Source organism: Macaca thibetana, chromosome 10 (assembly GCF_024542745.1).
Source record: "Macaca thibetana thibetana isolate TM-01 chromosome 10, ASM2454274v1, whole genome shotgun sequence".
Classification (NCBI taxonomy): Eukaryota; Metazoa; Chordata; class Mammalia; order Primates; family Cercopithecidae; genus Macaca; species Macaca thibetana.
In genome coordinates this window covers 71,611,361-71,638,410 of record NC_065587.1, presented here as the reverse complement: position 1 = coordinate 71,638,410, position 27,050 = coordinate 71,611,361, and the positions used below count along the sequence as shown (strand labels likewise).

Sequence of the window (27,050 nt, the reverse complement as noted above, 5' to 3'; positions counted from 1 at the left end):
CTTCCTGGTTTTGAAAATGTATTATGGTTATATAAAAGGCTATAACAGACCGGGCACAGTGGCTCATGCCTGTAATCCCAGCACTTTGGGAGGCCAAGGTGGATGGATCACCCGAGGTCAGGAGTTCAAGACCAGCCTGGCCAACATGTTGAAACCCCATCTCTACTAAAAATACAAAAATTAGCCGGGCGTGGTGCTGGGTGCCTGTAATCCCAGCTACTCAGGAGGCTGAGGCAGAAGAATTGCCTGAATCCTGCAGGCAGAGGTTACAGTGAGCCGAGATCATGTCACCACACTCCAGCCTGGATGACAGAGAAAGACTTCGTCTCGGGAGGTGGGAAAACAAAAAGTAAAAGGTAATAACTCAGCCAGGTGCAGTGGCTCACACCTGTAATCCCAGCACTTTGGGAGGCCAAGGCAGGCAGATCATGAGGTCAGGAGATTGAGACTATCCTGGCCAACATGGTGAAACCCTATCTCTACTAAAAACACAAAAATTAGCTGGCTGTGGTGGCACGAACCTGTAATTCCAGCTACTCGGGAAGCTGAGACAGGAGAATCGTTTGAATCAGGGAGTCGGAGGTTGCGTGTGCTGAGACTGCGCCACTGCACTCCAGCCTGGTGATAGAGTGAGACTCCATCTCAAAAAAAAAAAAAAAAACAAAAAAAACCAAAAAAACATTATAACTGAAAGCCCTTGGGTGAAGTGTACATGGGAACCTGTACTACTGCAGCTTTTTGAGTCTTAAATTATTAAAAAATAAAATGATTTTTAAAAAAGTTCACACATACAAATAGGTGAGTGTAGTCTAGGCATTACTTAAAACAAATAATGAGCAAGTATTTGCACTATGAGATTATATTAACACAATAATATGTGGCAATGGTACAGTTAAGATTTATAAACAAGGAAGTCTGTATACATAAGCATTGGGAATATGATAAAAAAATACCCGGTGGCTCACGCCTTGTAATCCTAGTACTCTGGGAGGCCAAGGTGGGCAGGTCGCTTGAGCCCAGGAGTTCAAGACCAGGCTCAGCAACATGGTGAAATATCATCTCTACAAAAAAATGCAAAAATTAGTTGGGTGTAGTGGCATGTCTGTAGTCCCAGCTACCTGAGAGGCTGAGGTGGGACAATCACCTGAGCCTGGGGAGGTAGAGGCTGCAGTGAACCATGACTGTGCCACTGCACTCCAGCCTGAACAAAATCATTTACAAATCCGTAGAAAATTTTAATAGATTATTTAGTAAACAGTACTAGAAACTGCTGAACTATTCAGTAAAAAGTAAATTAGCTGTCTATTTCATGCAATATTCCAAAAGTGAATTCCAAATGATTTAAAGTTTTACGTATATAAATAACAATACATAATACAATAGAATGTAAATAAGTACCAATAAACTATAAAACAATTTGAAGAAAACATTTGAAAATATTTGTTTGTTCTCAAGGTGAGGCAGCCTTCCTAAATATTAAAAAGAAATATTTAATAGTTTCTAATACATAAGACATTTAAACTCTTGTGTGTCAACAAAACATCATAAACCAAAAATAAAATAAGAAACCTGAAAGAAAATGTTTAAATTTAAAAAACTAGAAAAGGCCGGCCGTGGTGGCTGTGTCTGTAATCCCAGCACTTCGGGACGCTGAGGTAGGCAAATCACTTGAGGTCAGGAGTTTTGAGACCACCCTAGCCAACATGGTGAAACCCCATCTCTACTAAAATTACAAAAATTAGCTGGGCATGGTGGCGTGCGCCTGTAATCCCAGCTACTCGGGAGGCTGAGACACAAGAATCACTGGACCCCAGGAGGCAGAGGTTGCAGTGAGCAGAGATGGCGCCATTGCATTCCAGCCTGGGTGACAGAGTGATGCTGTGTCTCGAAAAAACAAACAAACAAAAACCCAACCAACCAACCAACAAAAAACCCCGAAAAAACAAACTAGAAAAAACATGTGCAAAATGTTACAGGCAAAAGGTTAAATAACCTTATTAAATAAGGTATTTACAAATTAGTAAGTACAAACACAGCCATGGAAGGATGGATAAAAGCTATGAATAGGCAATTCATAAAAAGTAAAATAATAATGATAAACAAATGAAAAACTTCATCTTTGCTAACAAAGAAAAGCAAATTAAAGCAATGTGGTACTTTTCTTACCTCTCAAATAGGCATATATTTATAAAAGCGACAAAATTTAAATGTTCATAAGCTACAGCGAAAAGAACCTCAAAGTGTACTGCTATAATTGTGATCTCTCTGACACTTATCTAATCTACTGATTTGGGATTTAGTCTATAATGCCATGTGCCATTTGCTATACTTGCTTTTTACATATATGATCTATCTCCCCAATAAAACCAGAAACCTCAGGATAGTAATTTTCACTTTTTTGTTTTTCCAACATTAAAATAAAAACCAACATGTAGTAGGCATCCAATATTGTTTTTAATGATGTTAGTGAAAATTATAAAACCTCTGAATCAGAGAAGAGTGAATAAAGGTACACCCCCAGCCTACAACTCCCTAATCTACAGAAAGTGCCATCCTGATTCCTGGATTATCCTTACCATCTGGTTCCACCATTCCTATTTCAGGCTGCCAACTACTGCTTAGGAGTATCACACTCCTCAGTGCTGTGTAGAAAACATCCTTCCTTTGTCAGTTTCCTGTGTCAGTTCCTAGCACAGTAGCCCAAGCTCCCTCTGAGCAGATGGCTGACAAGAGGACATGACCTCTCCTCTATAGAGCCTCTATTCTCTCTTTTTAGACTAGAGGAAGAGATTCCCTCATCCTTTTTAAGGCTACTGCCCATGTTCTTGATCCCATTTGAGATCTTTCCCCTAAAATTATGCATTTCTTTCTGGTACTTTCCATTTTTCCATCTCTAGCCATCATATCCCTTTGTTTACAAATAGACACGGATGTTCTAAACAGATTTTTTGGGCTTTAACTCTATGAGCTTCTCTTTTCCTCATTACTACTAAACCTGTTAAGATGTACTTGGCTTTCACTTCCTCACTTTTCACCTCTCCTTTATGACTTCATTATGATCTTAATTCCTTCATTCTCCCTTAACAACCTCATTGTGTTCTTAATTCTTTCGTTCTCAAATCTACAAATAACCTCCTGATTAAATCTAATTCCTGACCTCAGTTTTCATTCTCCTTGACTTGCATTTGACATGTTACGGTTAACTTATTTCTCAAAAGCTTCTCTGTTTCCTGGTTCTCTTGACACAATGACTACTCAATTTTAGCTTTTCTTCTTCTACCATTCACACATCAAAATTTTATTTGGGTCCTTTTAAGGACCAGGCATTGGATTAAATGTTAGGGGATGCAAGCAAGAAAAAGACAAAGTTCTTATTCTCAAGTTGATGTGTTCATTTTCCAGGTCGGTCAGTCAGTCAGTCATTCAACAAACTTCCATTGAAAAGCCAGGCACTGTGCTAGATGATGGCCTTTAAAAAGCTACAGCCATTAGCCGCACATGGTGGTGCATGCCCGTAGTCCCAGCAACTCAGGAGGCCTGAGGTAGGAGGTTCATTTGAGGCTGCAGTGAGTGATGATTATGCCTTGGCACTCCTGCCTGGGTAAGAGAGTCAGACCCAGTCTACACACACACACACACACACACACGCCAAGACCCATCCCTGCCTTCACTGAGTTCATGGCAAAGGAATTAAGTAAGCAATGTCATATTTGTTCCAGGTGTCATAACAGAGCAGTCAAATCCATTTGTTTCAGGGGCTAGGGAAGGAGTGTCTACAGTATTGGCTTCCTGATCCTCTGTTCTTCTCTCCATATCCTTTCTCCCACACAAAGGCTCATCCATCCTCAGGATGGGTTTTGATTATCACCTCCATTATCTCACTTCTGAACATACATCACCATTCTCCAAGTACCTGCTGACTGTCTATCACCTTACACTGTAAACCAAATTAATTACCCTCCCTTTAAACCTAACTTATTCTCTAAACATCCTTATTTCTGTTAAGGATTCCACCACTGTCTCAGACTCTCCGTCGCCAGTTTACATACTACTTTTCCGAAATGTCTCTTTTCCCAGGTTCTCTTTGGTCTTTCTACTTGCATAACCACCAACCCATTTCATGCCTCTATCACCTCACACCCAGTGTTATATCCAAGCTAGGCTAAATCATCTGACTCACAGGGAAAGAGAGGGAGCTTTTAAAAAACAGTCTTGGGTCTCCAGTCTGAAGATTTGGGTTTGGGATATCTTGAGTGGGAGCCCCAGAATCCTGGTTTTCCATAACACTGATCCAGTCCAGGCCTTCTACTGACTCCCAGTGCAGCTAACATCTCTCCAACCCCATTCCCCAGCGGTCTTCCTAAAGTGTTAGATTCATCCTGCTCAAAGTGTTCAATGGTTTCCCACTGAATAAACAATAGATTTGAAAATATCTGGATTGATACACAGGAAATGCTTCATAATTTGGCCCCTGTTATGGGTTGAACTATGTCTCCCCCAAAAAGATATGAAGTCCTAACCTCCAGTACCACAGGATGTGACCTTATTTGGAAACAGGGTCATTGAAGATGTAATTAGTTAAATAAAGATGAGGTCATTCTGGAGTACTGTGGGCCCCTAAACCAATATGACTGGTGTCCTTATAAGAAGACAAGGAAAAATGCCATTTTAAGACAGAGGATTTGAGTGATCATTTATAATCCAAATAACACATAGGGCTCTTGGAAGCTAAGGAGAGATGCATAGAACAGATTCCCCCCCAACCCCCAGAAGGAACCAACATTGCCAACACCTTGACTTTGGGCCTCCAGAACTGTCAGACAATATATTTCTGCTGTCTTTAGCCACCAGGTTTATGGTACTTTGTTAGGGCAGCACCAGGAAATCAATACAGGTCCCCAAACTACATTTGCAACCTCACCTTTCACTGTTGAACTCACTCTCTGTTAAAGTCAAACTGGTGTAAAATTCTTACACTATTGAGCTTTTCTTTCATAAGCACTCTACTTCTGGAAGCCTTTTTTTCACCTACCACAAAAGCATACCATATGTTAGTGGCCAGCTCGTATTTTACTTTGTCTCAATGCTTCCCATCCATCCTGCTCTTCTCAATAATGGCACTACATGCACAATACAACTAAATGCACAATAATTTACCAAATGCTGCAACGCACCAAGCCTTCTTAAATGTCTATATTCACTTGGTAGGGCTCCCATAAAAGTATTACAGACTCGGTGGGTTCAACAACAGAAATTTATTTGCTCACAGCTCTACAGGCCAGAAGTCCAAGATGAAAGTGTCAGCAAGTCTGGTTTCCTATGAGCTCTCTCTCCTTGGCTTGCAGATGGCCACCATCTTACTATATCCTCACCTGGTCGTTCCTCTGTGTATTTGTTTTTGATGTCTGTGTGTACAAATTTCCTTTTCTTACAAGAACACCAGTCACATCAAATTAGAGCCCACCCTAAAGACCTCTTTTAATCAACTACTTAAATTTTTTTTCCTTTCTTTGAGACAGGGTCTTGTTCTGTTACTCAGGCTAGAGGGCAGTGGTGCAAACATGGCTTACCACAGCCTCGAGCTCCTGGGCTCAAGCAATCCTCCCACTTCAGGTTCTGGAATAGCTGGAACCACAGGCATGTACTACCATGCCTGGGTAATTTGTACATTTTTTGTAGAGATGGTATCTCCCCATGTTTCCCAGGCTGGTCTCGAACTCCTGAGCTCAAGCAATCATCCTGCCTCGGCCACTCAAAGTGCTAAGATTACAAACATGACCTACCATGCCCAGTCTTTAAAGATCATCTCCAAGAACAGCTTTATGGTCATTTTCTAAAATATCAGTACATAAAATCCTACCACATTCTCATTAATGACCATACAGTGTTCAAAAGAAGGGATTGGATATACATAAAGCAAATAAAAAGGAATGTGTGAACACACGACGGGGGCTAAATAAAACTGAAGAAATACGAAGAACAAGAGTATTACAGGGCCAATGCTGTGGTCAACTATTAATGTTCATATAGGAAAAGAAAGTGGGGAGAAGACTAGTTTAAGAAATAGTAAAAGAAAAAACAGCAGGCCAGGTGTGGTGGCTCACACCTATAATTCCAGCACTTTGGAAGGCTGAGTGAGGCAGGTGGACCGCTTGAGCCTAGGAGTTCAATACCAGCCTGGCAACATGGCGAAACCCCGTCTCTACTAAAAAATACAAAAATTAGCCAAGCATGGTGGCATACTCCTGTAGTCCCCAGAGGAAGGAGGATCACTTGAGCTCAGGAGTTTGAGACCAGCCAGGGCAACATACTGAGACCCAGTCACTACTAAAAATTTAAAAAATTAGCTGGGTATAGTAGCGCATGCCTATAGTTCCAGCTACTTGGGAAGCTGAGGTGGGAGGATTGCTTGAGCCTGGGAGCTCGAGGCTGTGGTGAGTTGTGATGGCACCACTCAACTCCAGTCTGGACCACAGGGTGAGACCCTGTCTCAAAAAAAAAAAAAAAGAAAAGAAAAAAGAAAAAGAAAAAGAAAAAGAAAAAAAGATTAGGAGATAAAGTTATGACAATCTCAAGGAAAACAACCAAAAGCAAAAAGTTTTTAAAAAGGACAGAATAGATAAAAATAAAAACATTGTATGAACAACCCAGGAAGTTCAGTATCAGAAAGCTGCTGACAGAAAGAACCAAAAAATGGAGAGCTATAAGTCTGCAGATCTAACAAGGGGCCCACCAAGTGCACCTCTATGGAATTCCAGACTACATAGAACATAAAAGCTTCCAGAACAGAAGAAAAATTAACTTCCTATGTGAAACTTCCTATTTCTCATGAACAAAAAGGGATGTCAGAAGCCATGGAGCAATGACTTCAAAATTTTGGGAAAAATAATAAGCAACCTAGAATTTTATAGTCAACCAAACCATCACTCAAACATGAGGGTCTTAAAAACAGACACCAGAGGCTAGGCGCGGTGGCTCACGCCTGTAATCCCAGCACTTTGGGAGGCCGAGGCGGGCTGATCACAAGGTCAGGAGACCGAGACCAGCCTGGCTGAACACAGTGAAACTCCATCTCTACTAAAAACACAAAAAATCAGCTGGGCATGGTGACGGGTGCCTATAGTCCCAGCTGCTCAGGAGGCTGAGGCAGGAGAATGGCGTGAACCCAGGAGGCAAAGTTTGCAGTGAGCCGAGATTGAGCCACTGCACTCCAGCCTGGGGAACAGAGTGAGACTCTATCTCCAAAACAAACAAACAAACAAAAAAACAGATACCAGAAAGAGTCAAAATTTATCTGCCATGTACCTCTTCTCTCAGTAAGTGACTTGCGAATGAACTCTAGTAAGATAGATAGATACACTGATTGATTGATTGACTGAGACGGAGTCTTACTCTGTTGCCTAAGCTGAAGTGCAATGGTGTGATCTCGGCTCTGCAACCTCCTCCACCACCCAGGTTCAAGCAAGTCTCCTGCCTCAGTCTCCCAACTAGCTGGGATTACAGGTGCCCACCACCATGCCTGGCTAATTTTTGTATTTTTAGTAGAGACAGGGTTTTACCGTTCTGGCCAGGCTGGTCTCGAACTCCTGGCCTCAACTGATCCACCCGCCTCAGCCTCCCAAAGTGCTGGGGTTACAGGCATGAGCCATCGTGCCCCCTAGCCTCTAGTAAGATTTAAAAAACAAATAAAAAGAAAGATTGATATCTAAGATCAGTGGACCCAACCTCCCCGCATCCCCCTCAAAGAAAAAACAGGTAGGAAAATACCAGTATGACTGTGTGGATAGCCTAAAAAACAGTTAGTGCAAACTGGTCTTGGAGTGGAGTGTATGACTAGCCTAAATTTGGGCCACAGTGTATGGTCTGAACTAGCTTTGACAGGCTAGACTGTTTGATTGAGATCTTGGGGAAAAGTGAAACTATAACAACAGGCAAATAGACAAGAAAATTAGAAACTCCAGGGAGAAAATTTTATGAGAAAGTTACAGTTCAAAATATAAAATATAAAGACATGATCGGAAGCAACTGATAGTTTCAGAAAGAGAATTCACTTTTTCTTCATTTTCTCGTTTCAATAGCCCAGGGTCTATGACATTGAACCTACAGAGAAAGAAATAAAAACCCAGAAAATGCTGCTTGGCCTGACAGTGAACAATATTTACTTCACTATAATAATGCAAATACTAAAAGGGCGCGGTGGCTCACGATTGTAATCCCAGCACTTTGGGAGGCCAAGGCGGGTGGATCACCAGGTCAGGAGATCGAGACCATCCTGGCCAACATGGTGAAACCCTGTCTCTACTAAAAATACAAAAATTAGCCAGGCATGGCGGCATATGCCTGTAATCCCGGCACTTTGGGAGGCCAAGGCGGGCGGATCACTTGAGGCCAGAAGTTCAAGACCAGCTTGGCCAACAAGGTGAAACCCTGTCTCTACTAAAAATACAAAAATTAGCCAGGCATGGTGGCAGATGCCTGTAATCCCAGCTACTTGGGAGGCTGAGGCAGGAAAATCACTTGAGCCTGGGAGGCAGAGGTTGCAGTGAGCCAAGATCATGCCACTGTGCTCTAGCCTGAGTGACAGAGCAAGACTCTGTCTCAAAAAAATAAAAATTAAAAAAAAAAAAAAGAAAGAAAAAAGAAAAGGAAAAAGGAAAGGAAGAAAGAAGGAAAGAGTGCTGAAAATTAACCTAAAAAAGGAGGTTCAAGAGTACTTCCGAAAGTTAGAAATATAATCACTTTATGAGTTTAATTGGTTTTGTTTTTTTGAGACAGAGACTTGCTCTGTCACCCAGGCTGAACTGTGTACCCCAAAAGATGTTAAAATCATAACCCCCTACTCAGTTCCTGTGAATGTGAACTTATTTAGAAAGAGGATCTTTGCAGATGATCAAGTTGAGATGAGCTCATTAGGGTGGTCCCTAGTCCAATGACTGGCACACTTATTTTGAAAAAGGAAATTTGGACACAAGAGACAGATATGCATAGAGGGAAAACAATCTGAAGATACAGAGAGAATGCCATCTACAAGGTAAGGGATGCCTGAGGCTACCAGAAGCTAGAAGAAAATCACAGAACAGACTCTCCCTCACAGCCCTCAGGACTTCCCTAGCCTCCAAAACTCTGAGACAATAAATTTCTATTGTTTAAGCCACCCAGTCTGTGGAGTTTTGTTATAGAAATCTGAGGAAACTAATAAACAGCAGCAGAACAGGAAATAATACAAATATTAAATAGGGGGATAGTGTAAGGTAAATTCCCATTTTTCACACTGGAGAGGCAAAAAATTATGCTGTCTTTTTTATTAATAAAAGAATTAAGAAGAAATAGCATATACATATAATTTAGAATTATGGAGGTTACCAGAAAGCAGAATGTAAAGAAATTGAAGCCCTTGTGCATTGCTGGTGGGAATATAAAATGATGTAGTACTGTGAAAAACAGCATGGTGATTCCTCAAAAAATTAAACACGGAGCTACCATATGATCCAGTAATTTTACTTCTAAGAATATACTCAAAAGAACTAAAAGCAGGGACTGGAACAGATGTTTGAACATCCATGTGTTTTGTTTTGTTTTTCAATGGAGACAGTCTCACTCTTGTCACCCAGGCTGGAGGGCAGTGGCACCATCTGGGCTCACTGCAACCTCCACTTCCTAGGTTCAAGCGATTCTCCTGCCTCAGCCTCCCAGATAGCTGGGAATTACAGGAAAGCGCCACCATACCTGGTTAATTTTTGTATTTTTGGTAGAGATGGGATTTCGCCATGTTGTCCAAGCTGGTCTTGAACTCCTGACCTCAGGTGATCCGCCTGCCTCGGCCTCCCACAGTGCTGGGATTACAAGTGTGAGCCACCGCACCCAGCCTACACCCATGTTCATAGATAGCACCATTAGTCACAACAGCCAAAAGGTGGAAGCAGCCCAAGTATCCATCAATGAATGAATGGATACACACAATGCGGTACAAACATATAACAGAATATTATTCAACCATAAAATGGAAATTTTAGTCATAAAATGACTTGAAAACAAGGTCATCCTATGTGAAATAAACAGGATACCTTTGTGAAATAAACCAGATGCCAAATGACAAATATGATTCCACTTACACGAGGTAACTATTATAGTCAAATTCATAGAGACAGAAGGTAGAATGGTTGCCAGCAGCTAGGGGAAGAGGAAATGGGGAGTTAGTGTTTAATGGATATGGAGTTTCAGTTGGGGGAGATGAAAAAGTTCTGGAGATGGATGGTGGTGATGGCTGCACAACATGAATGTACTTAATGCCAATGAATTGTATACTTTAAAAGTAGTTAAAATGATAAATTTAATGTTATATATATTTTACCACGAGAAAAGTATGTATATGAACACATTAAGATGTAAAACCTTTTCAGGCCAGGCGCGGTGGCTCATCCCTATAATCCCAGCACTTTGGGAGGCAGAGGCAGGCGGATCATGAGGTCAGGCAATTGAGACCATCCCCGCCAACATGGTGAAACCCCATCTCTACTAAAAATACAAAAATTAGCTGGGCATGGTAGCATACGCCTGTAATCCCAGCTACTTGGGAAGCTGAGGCAAGAGAATCACTTGAACCCAAGAAGCGGAGGTTGCAGTGAGCCGAGATCGCACCACTGTACTCCAGCCTGGTGACATAGCAAGACTCTGTCCCAAAAAACAAAACAAAACAAAACAAAACAAAACACCTTTTCAGTGCTGCAGAGGCTCTCTCATACCTCTTTCCAGTCACAACCTCCCACCTCCTGTCAGAGGAAGGGATCTGACCTTTATCATTGTAGTTCAGTTTTTCTCCGTAATTTTGCTATATCTACTTTTTCTTGTCCATCTGGTTTCTTTCACCCAACCTTTTATCTACGAGATTCATCCATGTTGTTGTGTGTACTGGTAGTTTGTTTCTATTACTGAATAAAATTCAATTTTATCAATAGTGTGTATCAGTCTTTTTTTCTGAGACATAGTCTCGCCCTGTTGCCCAGACTGGATGGAGTGCAGGGGCGTGATCTCACCTCACTGCAACTTCTGCCTCCTGGGTTCAAGCCATTCTCCTGTCTCAGCCTCCTGAGTAGCTGGGATTACAGGCGTGCACCATCACACCCAGCTAATTTTTGTAATTTTAGTAGAGATGGGGTTTCACCATGTTGGCCAGGCTGGTCTCGAACTCCTGACCTCAACTGATCTTCCCACCTTAGCCTCCCAAAGTGCTTAGATTACAGGTATAAGCCACCACGCCCAGCCATATATCACAATTTATTTAACTATTCTCCTGTTTTTGGACACCTGATTAGGTTCCATTTTTTCTGGCTACAATACATAGAGCTGCAGTGAATATCTGTATGTGTACTTTTGTGTAGACATATATTTTTCATTTCTCAAAGGTGAACACCTAGAATTGAAATTCCTGGGTTATTAGATAGGTGTATATTTCACAGATATTGCCAAACAGTTTTCTAAAACTGTAGAGTTGGTTTACATTCCCATTTTAAAAACTTGGAGATCATCTGTGCTCTACTCAAGAAGCTTTAATTCAACAAAGGCAGGCTGGCAGGGCATTGACTTTGGTTTTGTTTTTTTTTTTTTTGAGACGGAGTTTCATTCTTTGGTGCCCAGAATGGAATGCAGTGTGCGATCTCAGCTCACTGCAACCTTTGTCTCCTGGGTTCAAGGAATCCTCCTGCCTCAGCCTCCCGAGTAGATGGGATTACAGGCACATGACACCACACCTGGCTATTTTTGTATTTTTGGTAGAGATGGGGTTTCACCATGTTGGCCAGGCTGGTCTTGAACTCCTGACCTTAAGTGATCTGCCCACCTCGGCCTCCCAAAGTGCTGAGATTACAGGCGTGAGCCACATTGCCCAGCCTTTTTTTAAAAAAAGCTCTTTAAGTGATTCTGATTCACAATCAGGTTAAGAAGTATCTTAAATTACAATGCTTGCAATCATAATAAAATAAGCTACTCTTACAGCTTAGAAACAAAATGAAGCAGGAAAGAATATGATGTTAGCTTTATTTAAGGATACTACTTGACTGGCAAAAACCTCCTCACAGTTCTGGTTTTCTCTTACCTTAGTTATTTGAACTGCATCATCCATTACCACTCACTGGAATTCCAGAAATATCTTTTTTTTTGGTTGTGTCACCTGCAACCAAAGGAAAAATACCTTTAGAAATATAGAACATCCCTGAGCAGATTGTTTTAGCTTAGGAATGCAAGACCAACCTAGGCAACATGCAAAATCCCATCTCCACAAAAAGCAGACAGGCAGGGTGGCACATGCCTATAATCCCAGCTACTTGGGAGGCTGAGGTGGGAGGACTGCTTGAGCCCAGGAGGTGGAGCTTGCAGTGAGCTGAGATTGTGCCACTGCACTCCAGCCTGGAAACAGAGTGAGACCCAGTCTCAAAAGAAAATAGCCAGGCACGGTGGCTCACGCCTGTAATCCCAGCACTTTGGGAAGCCAAGGTGGGTGAATCACTTGAAGTCAGGAGTTTGAGACCAGCCTGGCCAACATGCTAAAACCCTGCATCTACTAAAAATACAAAAATTAGCCGGGCATGGTGGCACGCATCTGTAAGGGAGGCTGCGGCAGGAGAATCGCTTGAACCCGGGAGGTGGTGGCTGCAGTGAGCCCAGATCGCGCCACTGCACTCCAGTTCAGGCGACAAAGTGAGACTCCATCTCAAAAAGAAAAATAAGGCTAGGTGCAGTGACTCACGCCTGCAATCCCAGCACTTTGGGAGGCAGAGGCAGGCGGATCACCTGAGAAGTCAGGAGTTCGAGACCAACCTGGCCACCATGGTGAAACCCCGTCTCTACTAAAAATACAAAAATTAGCCAGGCACAGTGGTGGGTGCCTGTAATCCCAGTTACTTGGGAGGCTGAGGCAGGAGAATCGCTTGAACCCAGGAGGGGGAGGTTGCAGTGAGCCGAGATCATGCCAGTGTACTCCAGCCTGGGCAACAGAGTGAGACTCCATCTCAATCAATCAATCAATCAATAAAACAGTCCTATTTAAACACTATGGATTGTTTTGGAGAGTGGAGTATATTCTAACAAGATGTTTCACAGAGATGCTTAAAATTCCAGGAGCCACAGAACAAAGCTCCATCTTAAATAGTTCAGATTTCTGAATAGCTCATAGGTCTTTCAAGTAAGGGTAGTATGGAACACTCCTCCCTGTCCCACAACTTGGACTATGCCACCACAGGGTTGTTTATACACCATTAGGCCCTTCCCTAGGGAACATATGGCAGTGTCTAAAGATAGTTTTGACCGTCACAATTAATAGCAGGGAGGCTGTGCTACTGGCATTTAGGGGATAGAGGCCTAGGATGCTGCTAAGCATCTTACAAATCACAGGACAGCCCCCTATAACAACGTATCTGGTCCTGTATGTCAACCGTGCCAAGGCTGAAAACCTCTACATTGATCAAAGACCTATCTTTAGTCAATGACTGTGCGAAGTGGTAGTACAAGAGCCTAGTCATTTCTACCCCTTGTGGTATTCCTCTATCAGACAATCTGGGTAGGCAGAGACTTTATCAGGTGTGCACTGCAGTCTGATGGCTCCCCATACCCAAACATGTTCCCTTCCCCTTTTCTTCATAGGCATTACACCTCTACTAAGCCCTTTGCCCTCCAACCCCATCTGTGTCTGCTTCCTGTAGAATCCAGCTGGCACATAAACTAACATTCACATTCACACTGAATGGAGTGTACATTCACACTGATGGAGAAACAAGAACCACTGGGGGGGGAGGGGGGAAGTCCCAATAAATAAGCCAAAATGTTAAAAATTCTAGACTTCTGTACTATCCAAGTATTCCATAACAGCCATCTATTATTTATACATAATAAAGAAAATATTAAAGTAAAACTTTATACTAGATTTTGCTCCTGAAGACATGTTCTAATGGCAGGCTAAATTGCTATACTTTGTATATACAGTGTACCCAAATTCAAGGAAGGGCGAACAACTGTTGTTCTTCCAAAAAAAAAAAAAAAAAAAGCATATTCCCAGGTACTAAGGAAATAAAAGATCAGACAATGGGCTTCACAGACATTTCATAAGCTCAGCTTCCTCATTTGTTAAATCAAAGTTGTACTATTAATAGTTTAAACTAAAAACTTTTAGAGGAGACTACAGAGCCCATTCAGTTTGCCCTCCTGCTTTCAGAGATGAGACCAATGTTCCAGACAGAATAACAATAACTGGGCAAGCAAAGCACAGTTGTTGGCTTTGGTTCTCAATGTCTGGGTCCATTTCTCTTTCCAGGTACAATGTAATGCATCTAAATGAAGAAAGCACATTAAGCAAACAGTTCCAAAAAGGTTACAATATTAAGATTATTCCAAGAACTATTCAAAATCTAGCCCTTCACTCCATCATGAAAACTGGATGGTGGTATCTGATACTGCCATTCCAGGTTTTCTTTCTGAGTACTCAACTCCCTCAGCACATAAATAGGCTCAAGGCTTTACCATCTTTAAAAAACCTCTCTAGAATAAACTACATTCCCAATGCCTCCCCATCCCAGCCATCATTTTCCCCCCTTTCCTCCTTGTCAATATTCTCAATAGTTCATACTCTCCCACCTCAAACCAGGGGCCTTTGACATAACACCCTCACCTGGCCTCTATAGAAACTGCTCTTGATTCATCAGTCAACGATGATCTCAAATTACAGGATCTGACCACCCTAAAATTCCCATCATCACTCCCTCAGAATTTCTTTTCCTCAGCAGAAGTACCTAGAACTATCCCCTAAATGTTGGTGTTCCCGGTGTTCCATCTTCCAATCTTCTCACTCTGTACCAGTGGCTGCACATCAGAATTGCTGGGGGAGCTTTCAAAAAATCCTGGTGCCCAAGTCCAGCTCAGGTGCATCATAATCTTGGGAAAGAGGGGGTTGGGGCTGAGTTCCTGGAAATGTCTGTCTGGATGTTTGGTTTTAAGCACTCCAGGTGATTCCAATGTGCAGGCAGTGCTAAAAAGCACTCCTCCATCCAGTCTTCTTGAACTCCTTTCTTCCCACATCCATTTCCCGCCTCAGGCTCTTTCCAAACTCCAAACCTATAAATTCCCTTGCCTTCTAGACTTGCATATTCACAAGCACCTCTGATTCAAATAATCAACACTCACAGAAATGTTATCTTATTCCATCTCTCTTCTTCCTTAATTGCTTATTTCAATGGATAAAAATTACCACCTACTCATTGAGTTAGCAAACTTTTTCTGTAAAAAGCCACACAGTAAATGTTTGGCTCTGCAGGCCAAACAGCCTTTGTCACAATTACTCATCTCTGCTGTTGTGGCAAAAAAGCAGTCATAGATACGTAGTTTCAGCATAGCTATATTCTAATAAAACTTTATTTATGAACATTTAAATGTTAATTTTATATAATTTACATGTTACAAAATAGTATTCTCTTCTTTTGGGTTTTTTTTTTTTTTTTTTGAGACAGAGTCTCACTCTGTAGCCCAGGCTGGAGTGCAGTGGCACAATCTCGGCTCACTGCAAGCTCCGCCTCCCAGGTTCACGCCATTCTCCTGCCTCAGCCTCCCGAGGAACTGGGACTACAGGCGCCCACCACCATGCCCGGCTAATTTTTTGTATTTTTTAGTAGAGAGGGGGTTTCACTGTGTTAGCCAGGATGGTCTCAATCTCCTGACCTCGTGATCCACCTGCCTTGGCCTCCCAAAGTGCTGGGATTACAGGTGTGAGTCACCGTGCCCAGCTTTTTAAATTTTTTTTCCAACCACTCAAAGATGTAAGAAACATTTGTAGTTGGTGGGCTATGCAAAAACTGGCATTGGGTTGTAGTTTGCCAACCCAGATCTACCCCCTTGCCAAGCCAGAAATCCTAGTTGTCCCAATTACTTTCTTTCCCTTAGCCCTAGAGTCAATCATTAACTCTGTTGCAAACTACTTTAACTGTTTATGGCCTCCCGCAACTAACAGTAAGATCCTTGAGGGTGAGTGGAGGTTGCAGTGAACTATGATTTTGCTACTGCACTCCAGCCTAGGTGGCAGGGCGAGATCCTGTCTCTAAAAGATAAAAATAAAAAGATCCTTGAGGGTAAGGACTGTGTCTTAATAATATCCACAGAGCCTAGCAGAGTGTCTAGAACACTGTAGGCAATCTTCCTTTAAGTCTTTCCCCTAGTTCAAAACACACAGAAATTCTACCACCATGAAAGGCCATTATATATCCTATTAATTTGAATCTTTCTTTATTCTAAGACATCAGTTTCTTTTTAGTTTAACTTATTTCTGAACTTGATAATAAGGTTTAAAGGGAGGAAAAAATCCGGCAAATTTTAAAATGCATTAAATAAAGGCTCAGGCAGACATGACCCATATTTCTTAATAAGCACAAGTAATAAAGATCATTGCTATTCAATTACTTAATAACTGCTTAATTTCTGTTTTCTGGGTACTTTTTCTGCTTGGAAATTTGAGACAATCAACTTGGTCAAATCTTGGAAGATATCAGTACAATGGCTGATTACCAATGATAGATAATCAACACATCAAAAAGCAGCAGCTCAACAAGGATCAGAATAAAAATAGGTATTATATATTAAAGTACTTACTATGTGTCAGACACCGTATCGAACTGTACAATGTATATTATTCAAGGTTACCTTCAAAACAGCACACGAAATAGACACTTCATTTTGAAGATACTACCAATGAAGAAACTATGGCACAGAGTAGTTATTAATAAATAACTTGTCTACAAACAACTGGTACATGGCAAGACTGAGACTCAAACCCAGGTGTATATGACTTCAAAATCTGCTCTTACCCACTAGCTAAACAAAGCCTATAATTCATGTATGTCAACAACCACAAGAGGAAAAGAGCTTTATCCAAAAGGAACTGGATGAAAAGTTTTAAAGCCCTGTTGGAAATGTACCATAGCTGTCATACACTCCTAAGAATGGTGCAATGTACACAGCCAGTGAGGCGTTCCAATCATGGTCTAACTAAATGAATAAAACAAACGGGAAGAGCCAATTTGTGGATATGGCAGACCCTCCTACCCCAAAGACGGGAAAGAAAATCTTTTTCACAAATCAAACAGAGTCCACAAATCAAACAATAGTACCATCCCCAACTGTTAACAGAGCCATTCATAGGAAGTCCCATGCTTACTACGGCAACTACTGGTCTTGCTACTCACCACGTTTCTACTTTTTTGCTTCCTCAGGAAGCAGACAGGAAAATCACTCTCCTGATCTATTTTGTAAAGAGAAGCTATCATTTAAAAATAGAGTTTTATAAGTGAATATGTAGCCAGGCACAGTGGCATGTGCCTATAGTCCCCAGCTACTCCAGAGGCTAAGGCAGGATCACTTGAGCCCAAGAGTCAGGGTTTAGCCTGGGCACCCTGTCTCGTTTTAAAAAAAAAGAAGAAAAAGAGAATCCGTACATAGTAATTAATACTTTGCCTGACACTCAATATTTCTCTATACTAAACTCCATCTTTAAAAAACACTGTCTTTTTTTTTTTATTATTTTTTGAGACGGAGTCTCACTCTATCGCCCAGGCTGGAGTGCAGTGGTATGATCTCGGCTCATTGCAACCTCTGCCGCCCGGGTTCAAGTGATTCTCCTTCTTCAGCCTCCAGAGTAGCTGGGATTACAGGCGCCTGCTACTCTGCCCAGCTAATTTTTGTATTTTTAGTAGAGATGGGGTTTCATAATCTTGGCCAGGCTTGTCCTGAACTCCTGACCTCAAGATCCACCTGCCTCAGCCTCCCAAAGTGCTGGGATTACAGAGCCACTGAGCCCTGAGGTCTTACTTTTTTTTTTTTTGAGATAGGTCTCACTATGTTGCCCAGGTTGGTCTGTAACTCCCAGGCTCAAGCAATTCTCCCACTTCAGCCTACCGAGTAGTTGGGATTACAAGCATGTGCCACTACACCCAGCTCTATCTTTTTCTAATCTAGTAATACAGCAATCTAGAAAATTATTAAAACTCTCCAGCTACCAAAATCTAGAAATGTTGGATAAATGTAAACATCCTTTGAAAAGCTTAGCTAAGTTCTCAAGGGAGCAGGGAAAACTACCAGTGGCAAGAAAGCAAAAAGTAAACCAAAGCTAAGGCTGACCTTTGTATTGGGCCCAGGAGCATTTGTTAAGACTTTTGAATAACAAGGGAGGAAAGAAGACAGGAAACAGGAGAAGGGTAGGAAGGGCTCTGGAGAAAAAGTCTCTTATGAAATTGTGGCTCTCTAAGGCCCAAGGTCTCAATGAGAATAGATCAGAGAAAATCTACCTTCAAGAACAAGGAGAGACCCCAAATAAATGGAAAGACATCCTATGTCTTTTTTTTTCCCCCAGAAATAAAAAAGCTTTCATGTCTGTAATCCCAGCACTTTGGGAGGCCGAGGCTGGCGGATCACTTGGGGGTCAGGGATTCGAGACCAGCCTGGCCAACATGGTGAAACCCCATCTCTACTAAAAATACAAAATGTAGTTGGGCGTGATGGTGTGTGCCTGTAATCCCAGCTACTCGGGAGGCTGAAGCAGGAGAACTGCTTGAACCTGGGAGATACAGGTGGCAGTGAGCCAAGATCTTGCCACTGTACTCCAGCCTGGGAAACAGAGCAAGACTCCGTCTCAAAAAAAAAAGAAAAAAAGAAAGAAAAAAAGAAGAAATTAAAAAGCTGACCCTAAAATTTATATGGAATGGCAAGGGACTCCAAATGGCCAAAACAATCCTGAAAAGGAAAAACAAAGTTGGAGAACTCATATTTCCTGATTTCAAAACTTACTGCAAAGCACTGGTAACCAAAGCTGTGTGGTAATGGTATAATGAGTGACATATAGATCAATGGAATAGTTTTAAATGAGTCGAGAAATAAATCCACACATCTATAGTCAACTGATTTTTATTATTTTATTTTTTAGAGACAGTGTCTCATTCTGTCACCCAGGCTGGAGTGCAGTGGCACAATGAGAGCTCACTGCAGCCTTCACCTCCTGAGCTCAAGCAATTCTCCTGCCTCACTCTCCCCAGAGGCATACACCACCATGGCCAGCTGGTGATGAAATACTGGCCTCAAGCAATCTTGCCATCTGGGCCTTCCAAAACTCTTGGATTATAAGCATGAGCCACCATGCCCTATTGTCAACTACTTTTTGGGAAGAGTGCTAAGACAACATTCAATGGGGAAAGAACGGGCTCTTCAACAAATGGCACTGGGACAACTGGATATCCACATGCAAAAGAATGAATCCTTACCTCATACAATATATAAAAATTAACTTGGGACTGAAAGTGATGGCTCACGCCTGTAATCCCAGCACTTTGGGAGGCCAAGGTGGGCATGGATTACTTGAGTCCCGGAGTTCAAGACAAGCCTAAGCAATAACAGTGAAACCCCATCTCTAGAAAAAAATACAAAAATTAGCCAGATGTGGTGGCACAAGCCTGCGATCCCAGCTACTTGGGAGGCTGAGGTGGGAGGACAGCTTGAGCCCAGGAGGTCAAGGCTGCAGTGAGCCAAGACTGTGCCACTACACTCCAGCCTGCACCACAGAGCAAGACCCTGTCTCAAAAAACAAAACAAAACAAAAAAATCAAAGTGGATTAAAAACTTAAAAAGCTACAACTATAAAATTATTATTATTCTTTTTTTTTTGGAAACAAGAGTTTCACTCTGTGGCCTAGGCTGGAGTGCAGTGATGCAATCTCGGCTCACTGCAATCTCTGCCTCCATGGTTCAAGTAATCTTCCTACCTCAACTTCCTGAGTAGCTGAACAGGCACACACCATAGGCTAATTTTTTGTATTTGAGTAGAGATGGGCACCATCTTGCCCAGACTGATCTTGAAATCCTGGGCTCAGGCAATCTGCCTGTCTCAGTCTCTCAAAGTGCTAGGATTACCGGCATGAGCCAACGTGCTTGTTCTAAAACTATAAAATTATTAGAAGAAAACATAGGTAAATCTTCAGGACACTGCATTTGAAAACGGATTCTTAGATATTGCACTAAAAATCATAAGCAACAACAAAACTGACAAATTGGAATTCATCAAAATTTTGAAAGACAACCTATGGGATGCAAGAAACTATGTGTTAATCAGATATCACATATCTGATAAGGGTCTAGTTATCAGAACAGATAAGGAACTCTTACAATTCAATAACAAAAAAGACATCTCCCACACAAATATATATGTATACATATATTTACATATATGTAATACATGTTATATATTATATATATTTAGTGAAATATAAAAATTATATGAAATTCGAACTTCTGCATCCATAAAGAATGTAGCTGCACTCATTCATTTACTATTGTCTGTGGCTGGCTTCAGACAACCTTTAGTGGTTTTCGTTTGTTTTCTTTTGTTTTTTTTGAGATGGAGTCTCACTCTCATCCAGGCTGGAGTAGAGTGGCATGATCTCGGCTCACTGTAACCTCTGCCTCCCGGGTTCAAGCAATTCTCCTGCCTCAGTCTCCCGAGTAGCTGGGATTATAAGTGTGTGCCACCACGACAGCTAATTTTTGTATTTTTAGTAGAGATGCGGTTTCACCATGTTGGCCAGGCTGGTCTCAAACTCCTGATCTCAGCCTCAGCCTCCCAAAGTGCTGGGATTTACAGGCATGCGCCACCGCACTAGGCCTGTTTCGTTTTCTGAGACAGGATTTCACTCCATCACTCAGGCTAGAGTACAGTGGTGCAATCACAGCTAACTGCAACTTCGACCTCCTAGACTCAAGGGATCTTCCCTCTCTATCTTTTGAAGGTTACATTAAATAATGTACATTATACAGTCTGACACAGTGCCTGACACATAACTACTTAATAAATGGTACTCATATATTATTATTCTGATCCTTGTTGAACTGCTTTTTGATGTGTTCTGGTTATCCATAATTGGTAATCAGCCACTGTACTGGCTGGCAGAGTGGAGTGGCTTACATAGCTTTCCACTGCTGCTCAGTATAGCACAAATCACAGTGACAAAGTTATAACTCAACAGCATGTTTGGTGCCACACATGCATACTGTCATACTGTGACATTTTATTTTTTTATTAATGCATAACTGTTAGTTATCAGTAACTAAAAGTAGTTATTATTTTGACATGTTATTAGTACATAACTATCATTAGTTATTAGTGCATAACTAGCATGTCAAAAACAAATGCACTTTGAATGTCATGTTTTTTATTTAATTTTATATTTTTTAAAAACTAGAGATGGACTTTCACTATGTGGCCAAGGCTGGTCTTGAACTCCTGGGTTTAAGCAATCCTCCCACCCTGGCCTCCAAAAGTGCTGGGATTACAAGTCTGAGCCACCACACCTAGCCTGAATGTCATGCTTTTAAGGCACAGTGGAGGGTATGCATTGTTTTATTAAGACAAGATAGGAAAGCGTTTTATTATGCAACGATTCTAGTCATCCCTTGGTATCTGTGGACCAAATGTGGATACCAAAATCTATGCATACTCAAGTCCCACAGTGGCCCAGAGGACACAAAAATTTCACTGTTCTGTATCTGGGGGTTTCCTCAAATAATATATTTTTGATCCATGTTTGGTTGTAGAGGTATATACTGCTGATTGTATTTATTGAAAAAAAATCCTCATATAATTGGACCTGTGCAGTTTGAAACCGTGTTGTTCAAGGAGTCAACTGTCTATCTGTGCTAAAAGAATTCAAAATACATCAATGTTACCAAACTAAGGACTGATCACAGTATTTCCGATTCACAGGAAAGCAATGGTCAGAAAAATTTGAAAATTTAAAGTAGACTGTTTCATCACAGCAAGGAGGGAAGGTAAGGAATAGAAAGTAAGTTTCTAAAGGGGGAAGTTTCTAAGTAGCTCATTTGTTAGCAAAGCAAGAAAAGTAATATTCTAGTGATAAGTTAATTAAATCATGAAGAAGCTAAAGAAAAGTATCCAGAGAAAATAAACTTGTTTAAGAGTATTAATTAGCCTTTCTCTAGGCTTTCTCCAGACAGCTAACCAAAAAAAATTTTTTTAATTTAATATAAGATAATTAAAAAAAAAAAAGAGTATTAGCCTTTTGACAAAACAAAAGTTGAAAATATTAGGAGCAAGATCAATAACCTGTTTTTTTTTTTTTTTTTTAAAAAAAAAAAAACAAGGCAATTGAGGTTAAGCAGATTTCCATCTCTTTTGATGAGTTTGATAGATGTTACAATACTGTTCAGATGTTTATTCAAAGAGTCAGTGCCAAGTTTAAAACAACTGAAGAATGAGCTTCTATTAATAGTCTGTGTTGAACAACTACAAACAAGAAGTTGAAAAAGTATTAATTCCATACTTCCATTCCTAAAGTGGAATCTCAGATATGTTATCATTGATAATGGTAAAAATATGTGTGAAGCAGAAAAAGGTTTAGTTGGGTAATTTACAAAACTTGTGAAGATGTAAGTTGGTTATTCATGTTTTTTATCAACAGGTATTCTATGAAAAATATCTGAATTTATCATGAATTATTAAACCAACCATGTTAATGGTAAATTTCATTCACTGTCATGGGCTTAACCATTGTCAGAAACAGAAGCTGAATAACCTGACTTGCCCAGGCACACAGCAGTTTGATGGCTGAGCTGTACTGAAGTTTTATCATGCTTTTTTTTTTTTTTTTTCTCTTTTCAGCTTGGAGCTGAGATTGAAATTTTTCACAACAATAAGACTGCTTTCAGATACTATGATCAAACAATAAATGGCTTTGAGAATTAGCTTCTGCTGCAGATTTTATAATAGTAAATTCAACTTAAAATTACAGGACAGAACAGCACTTATATATGAAACTTAAACTGCTGTTATTTAGACAACTAACTTTTGAATCATAAGCAACATTGAGCTGCTTTATACACTTTACATGCTATCAAAAGTTAAAACAAGGAGTGAGATCTTCATTCCCAAACAAATTTGCAGTGGATACAGTTTCTTAGCTCAAACTACATTTCCAGAATAATTTTTAGGACCCTAATGTACAAGGAAATTTCTATATTTCAAAATCTATTTAACCGCAATTGTGGAGCTTCTGTCTAACCTTCGATTGGAAGTAATTAAGCAGCAACGAATAATATACTAAAAGGTAAATGTTATAAGAAAAATCGAATTCTGTAAATGCTTCCTGAGTTATTAATTAAAATCATATGCTTATGGGCTGGTATCAATTAATCTGACATGTATGTGTGAAGACGTGTCAAAGATGAAATATACAAAATCTCATTACAGATCTGCATTAACAGATGAATACTTGCAATCAATTTTGATGATTATTGAATAGGAAGCACTAACTCTGAACCCCAATTAAGCAAAATGTTATCACTCCAAAAAGAATTCCATTCTTCTCATTAGTATACCTGTATTTCAAAAAATTGTTTTTATTATTTTGAATTTAATCAATAAGAAATTTCTCAAAATTTGTTTTTCTCTTGTTATATCAGAACCTACAAATCCCTTGATTCTACTTTAGCCTGCAAAATCTAAAATATTTACTATCTGGCCCTTTATAGAAGGATCAGATAATTACTTCTTTGCAGAAAGGTTTTCTTCAGCCTAAGCATATAAAAGCTTGTCCTCTATCTCCTTCTGGGATTGGTAAAAACTTACCTAACACAAATAGGACTCAGGACTGACTGGTTACATGAAGAAGTACAGTATATCAGGTAATTTTAAAAATGTAACTGAAATATTTGATTTTTACTTAAAACAAATACATGTCACCTGCCAATATTATGGTAAAAAACCAAGGTCTCTTCTTTAAGTACATTTCTACTGTTTCAAATGTTCTCTCTTGCATATTCATTACTGATATATCATATCCATAACCCATTATATCCATAATCCACACTTGTGATTTCAAATTTCAGTTTCTTTAAATGGAACAAGAATCTAGGCAACTGTAAGACAACTTAGTATAGAACATTTAAGAATTTTATGAGGCCAGGTGCCATAGCTCACACCTGTAATTACAGCACTTCGGGAGGCCAAGGTGGGTGGATCACCTGAGGTCGGGAGTTTGAGACCAGCCTGACCAACATGAAGACACTCTGTCTCTACTAAAAATACAAAAAATTAGCCAGGCAAGGTGGCGCATGCCTGTAATCCCAGCTATTCGGCAGGGTGAGGCAGGAGAATCACTTGAACCCAGGAGGCGGAGGTTGTGGTGAGCCCGTGCCATTGCACTCTAACCTGGGCAACAAGAGAAAAAAAAAAAGAATTTTATGAGTTCCACCCCCAATCTTTCAAAATACTCATGCCCACAATTAATAAGACAGTAATTTGGTGGAAAAGGGGATTTATATTTATCTAATTTGTTTAAGATCTTCAACTAAATTTTCCTAAAAACAACTACTTTTTGCAGTCATATTTCATTAGTTTATATAATGTTTAATTAAATTATGAAATTACAGTAATAAATGTAACTGGCATAAGCAGATTTGGAATAAACATACTGACCCCTGGAGTGTAAAATTCAACTAGTGAGAGCTGAAAGCAAGATGTGCTAGAGAGCAGCCAACCAACCATGAGTGTTCAACTTTTCTTAGGAAACATTCAGTATATTCTAGAGGAAGAAAAGAGTGTGGTAATTTCTGTACTTTGATTATATATACTCTATATCAGCAGTCCCCAACCTTTTTGGCACCCAGGGACCAGTTTTGTGAAAGACAATTTTTCCATGAAATGGAGGGGTGGAGGATATGGTTTCAGATTTTGGGATGAAGCTGCAACACCTCAGATCATCAGGCACTAGATTCTCACAAGGAGCGTACAACCTACATCCCTGGAGTGCACAGTTTGCAATAGGGTTTGTGCTCCTATGAAAATCGAATGCTGCCACTGATCTGACAGGAGGCGGAGCTCAGGTGTAATATTCTCTGGCCTAATGTTCACATCCTGCTGTGTGGCCCAGTTCCTAACAGGATGGTCTGTGGCCTGGAGGTTGGGGATCTCTGCTCTTTATAATTTGGTGATTATTTGAATATAGTCTAAATTAGAAATCTGTATATATTTTTCCCCAAACAGCCCACTGTTTCAGGATCATTCTTAGTAATTGATCATTTTCTCCCTGATTTTTAAATGCCACTTTCAACATATTCCTTTTTTCTTTCTTTTTTTCATTTCACTCCTTCCTACACACTGACACTTTCACATTCTAAATTCCTATACATATTCAGGTCTGTTTCTGGACTTTCTATTTTTCTCTAATTACTTTTCTTTTTCTTCCTTTTTTTTTTTTTTTGGAGACAGAGTCTGGCTCTCTAGCCAGGCTAGAATGTGGTAGTGTGATCTCGGCTCACTGCAACTCTGCCTCCTGGGTTCAAGTGATTCTCCCACCTCAGCTTCCTGAGTAGCTGGGACCACAGGCACACGCCACCACACCCAGCTCATTTTTTGTATTTTAGTAGAGACCGGGTTTCACCATGTTGGCTAGGATGGTCTCGATCTCCTGACCTCGTGATCCACTCACCTCAGCCTCCCAAAGTGCTGTGATTACAGGCAAGTGAGCCACCGTGCCTGGCATTGCTTTTCTATTCTAACACAGATGCCAAACTGCCTTAAATAACTTTCTGATATAACTTACTATCTGGAGGGTCAAGTGTCACATACCCTTCCCCCTTCTACTACCCACCAATTATTATATTTAAAATTTTTTCAAAATTTTCTAAGCAATTCAATGTACTCTTCTAAATGAGCTCTACATGCAATTTGTCAAGTTCTCAAAAAGGTTCACCCCACTGGGCTTACAAATCAGTTCGTATTAAATCTGTAAAATAATTTCGGAAGCAATGATATCTGTGCGATATCTTGGTAATATTTTATATCTTTTTTTTTTTTTTTTGAGACAGAGTCTTGCTCTGTCGCCCAGGCTGGAATGCAGTGGCGCGATATCAGCTCACCTCCCAGGTTCACGCCATTCTCCTGCCTCAGGCTTCCGAGTAGCAGGGACTACAGGCGCCTGCCACCATGCCCAGCTAATTTTTTGTATTTTTAGTAGAGATGGGGTTTCACTGTGTTAGCTAGGCTGGTTTCGATCTCCTAACCACCCGCCTTGGCCTCCCAAAGTGCTGGGATTACAGGATGAGGCACCGCGCCTAGCCAATATTTTATATCTTTAAAAAAATCCTTCAGTAAAGCTTCATAGTTTTCTTCAAATTAGTCTTGCCTATTTCTCATTAATTTGCACTCTATTTCTGTATCATTTAAAAATTTTTTAAATTCTGCTAGTGTAGCACTTAACATGAATTTAATTTTATAAGAATACATAGACTGGGCACCATGGCTCACATCTGTAATCCCAGCACTTTATAAGGCCAAAGCAGGAAGATCACTTGAGCCCAGGAGTTCAAGACCAGCCGGGGTATCATAGCAAGACCCTATCTCCAAAAAAAAAAAAAATTTAAAAATTAGCTGGGCATGGTGGTCTGTGGTCCTAGCTACTCAAGAGACGCTGAGGCAGGAGGACTGCTGGAGTCCAGGAGGTTGAAGTTGCAGTGAGGCATGATTGCATCACTGCCCACCAGCCTGGGTGGGTAAAGATTCAGTCTCAAAAAAAAAAAAAAAAAAAAAAGTTAATGGAAACCCACCAAGCAAATCCTTAAAAGGGATAGAAAAACAGATGGCTTATTCATCTGGAGTAGGGAGGAGCTTCCTAAATCTGCCATTTCTTATAAACCTAAAACAAACATGCCTGCCTTCCTTTAAAAGTGTTTCACAAATAAGTTCTGTACAAACCTCTGAATTTATTTTTCGGCCTTTACAATCCCATTAATAATAATTTTTTTTTTTTTAAGTTGGGGTCTCACTCTATTGCCCAAGCTGGAGTGTAGTGGCATTATCATGGCTCACTGCAGCCTCAAATTCCTGGGCTCAAGCGATCCTCCTGCTTCACCCTCCTGAGTAGTGACGGCTACAGACATGTAACCACCATGCCCAACTAATTTGTGTATTTTTTTTGCGGAGTCAGAGTCTTGCTATGTTGCCTAGGCTGGTCTTGAACTCC

At 40.6% G+C, this 27,050-nt stretch overlaps 2 protein-coding genes across 5 annotated transcripts in view; one reads left to right on the top strand and one right to left on the bottom strand.

Moving 5' to 3' along the window:
- The window catches only part of FASTKD5 (FAST kinase domains 5), a 488,950-nt gene that overhangs the window by 220,403 nt on the left and 241,497 nt on the right, over nucleotides 1–27,050 (top strand). The window lies entirely within an intron of this gene.
- The window catches only part of PTPRA (protein tyrosine phosphatase receptor type A), a 135,229-nt gene that overhangs the window by 76,773 nt on the left and 31,406 nt on the right, over nucleotides 1–27,050 (bottom strand). For 2 of the 4 annotated variants that reach the window (XM_050745688.1, XM_050745689.1), the window contains exon 2: nucleotides 12,092–12,166. The exons of 1 other annotated variant lie outside the window; for it this stretch is intronic. In XM_050745688.1, coding sequence (XP_050601645.1) covers nucleotides 12,092–12,118 — 27 coding nt within the window. In that variant the 5' untranslated portion in view covers nucleotides 12,119–12,166. Of the gene's footprint in view, nucleotides 1–12,091; nucleotides 12,167–27,050 lie in introns of those variants that run through there. One more of the 4 variants, XM_050745690.1, reaches the window with a different exon arrangement.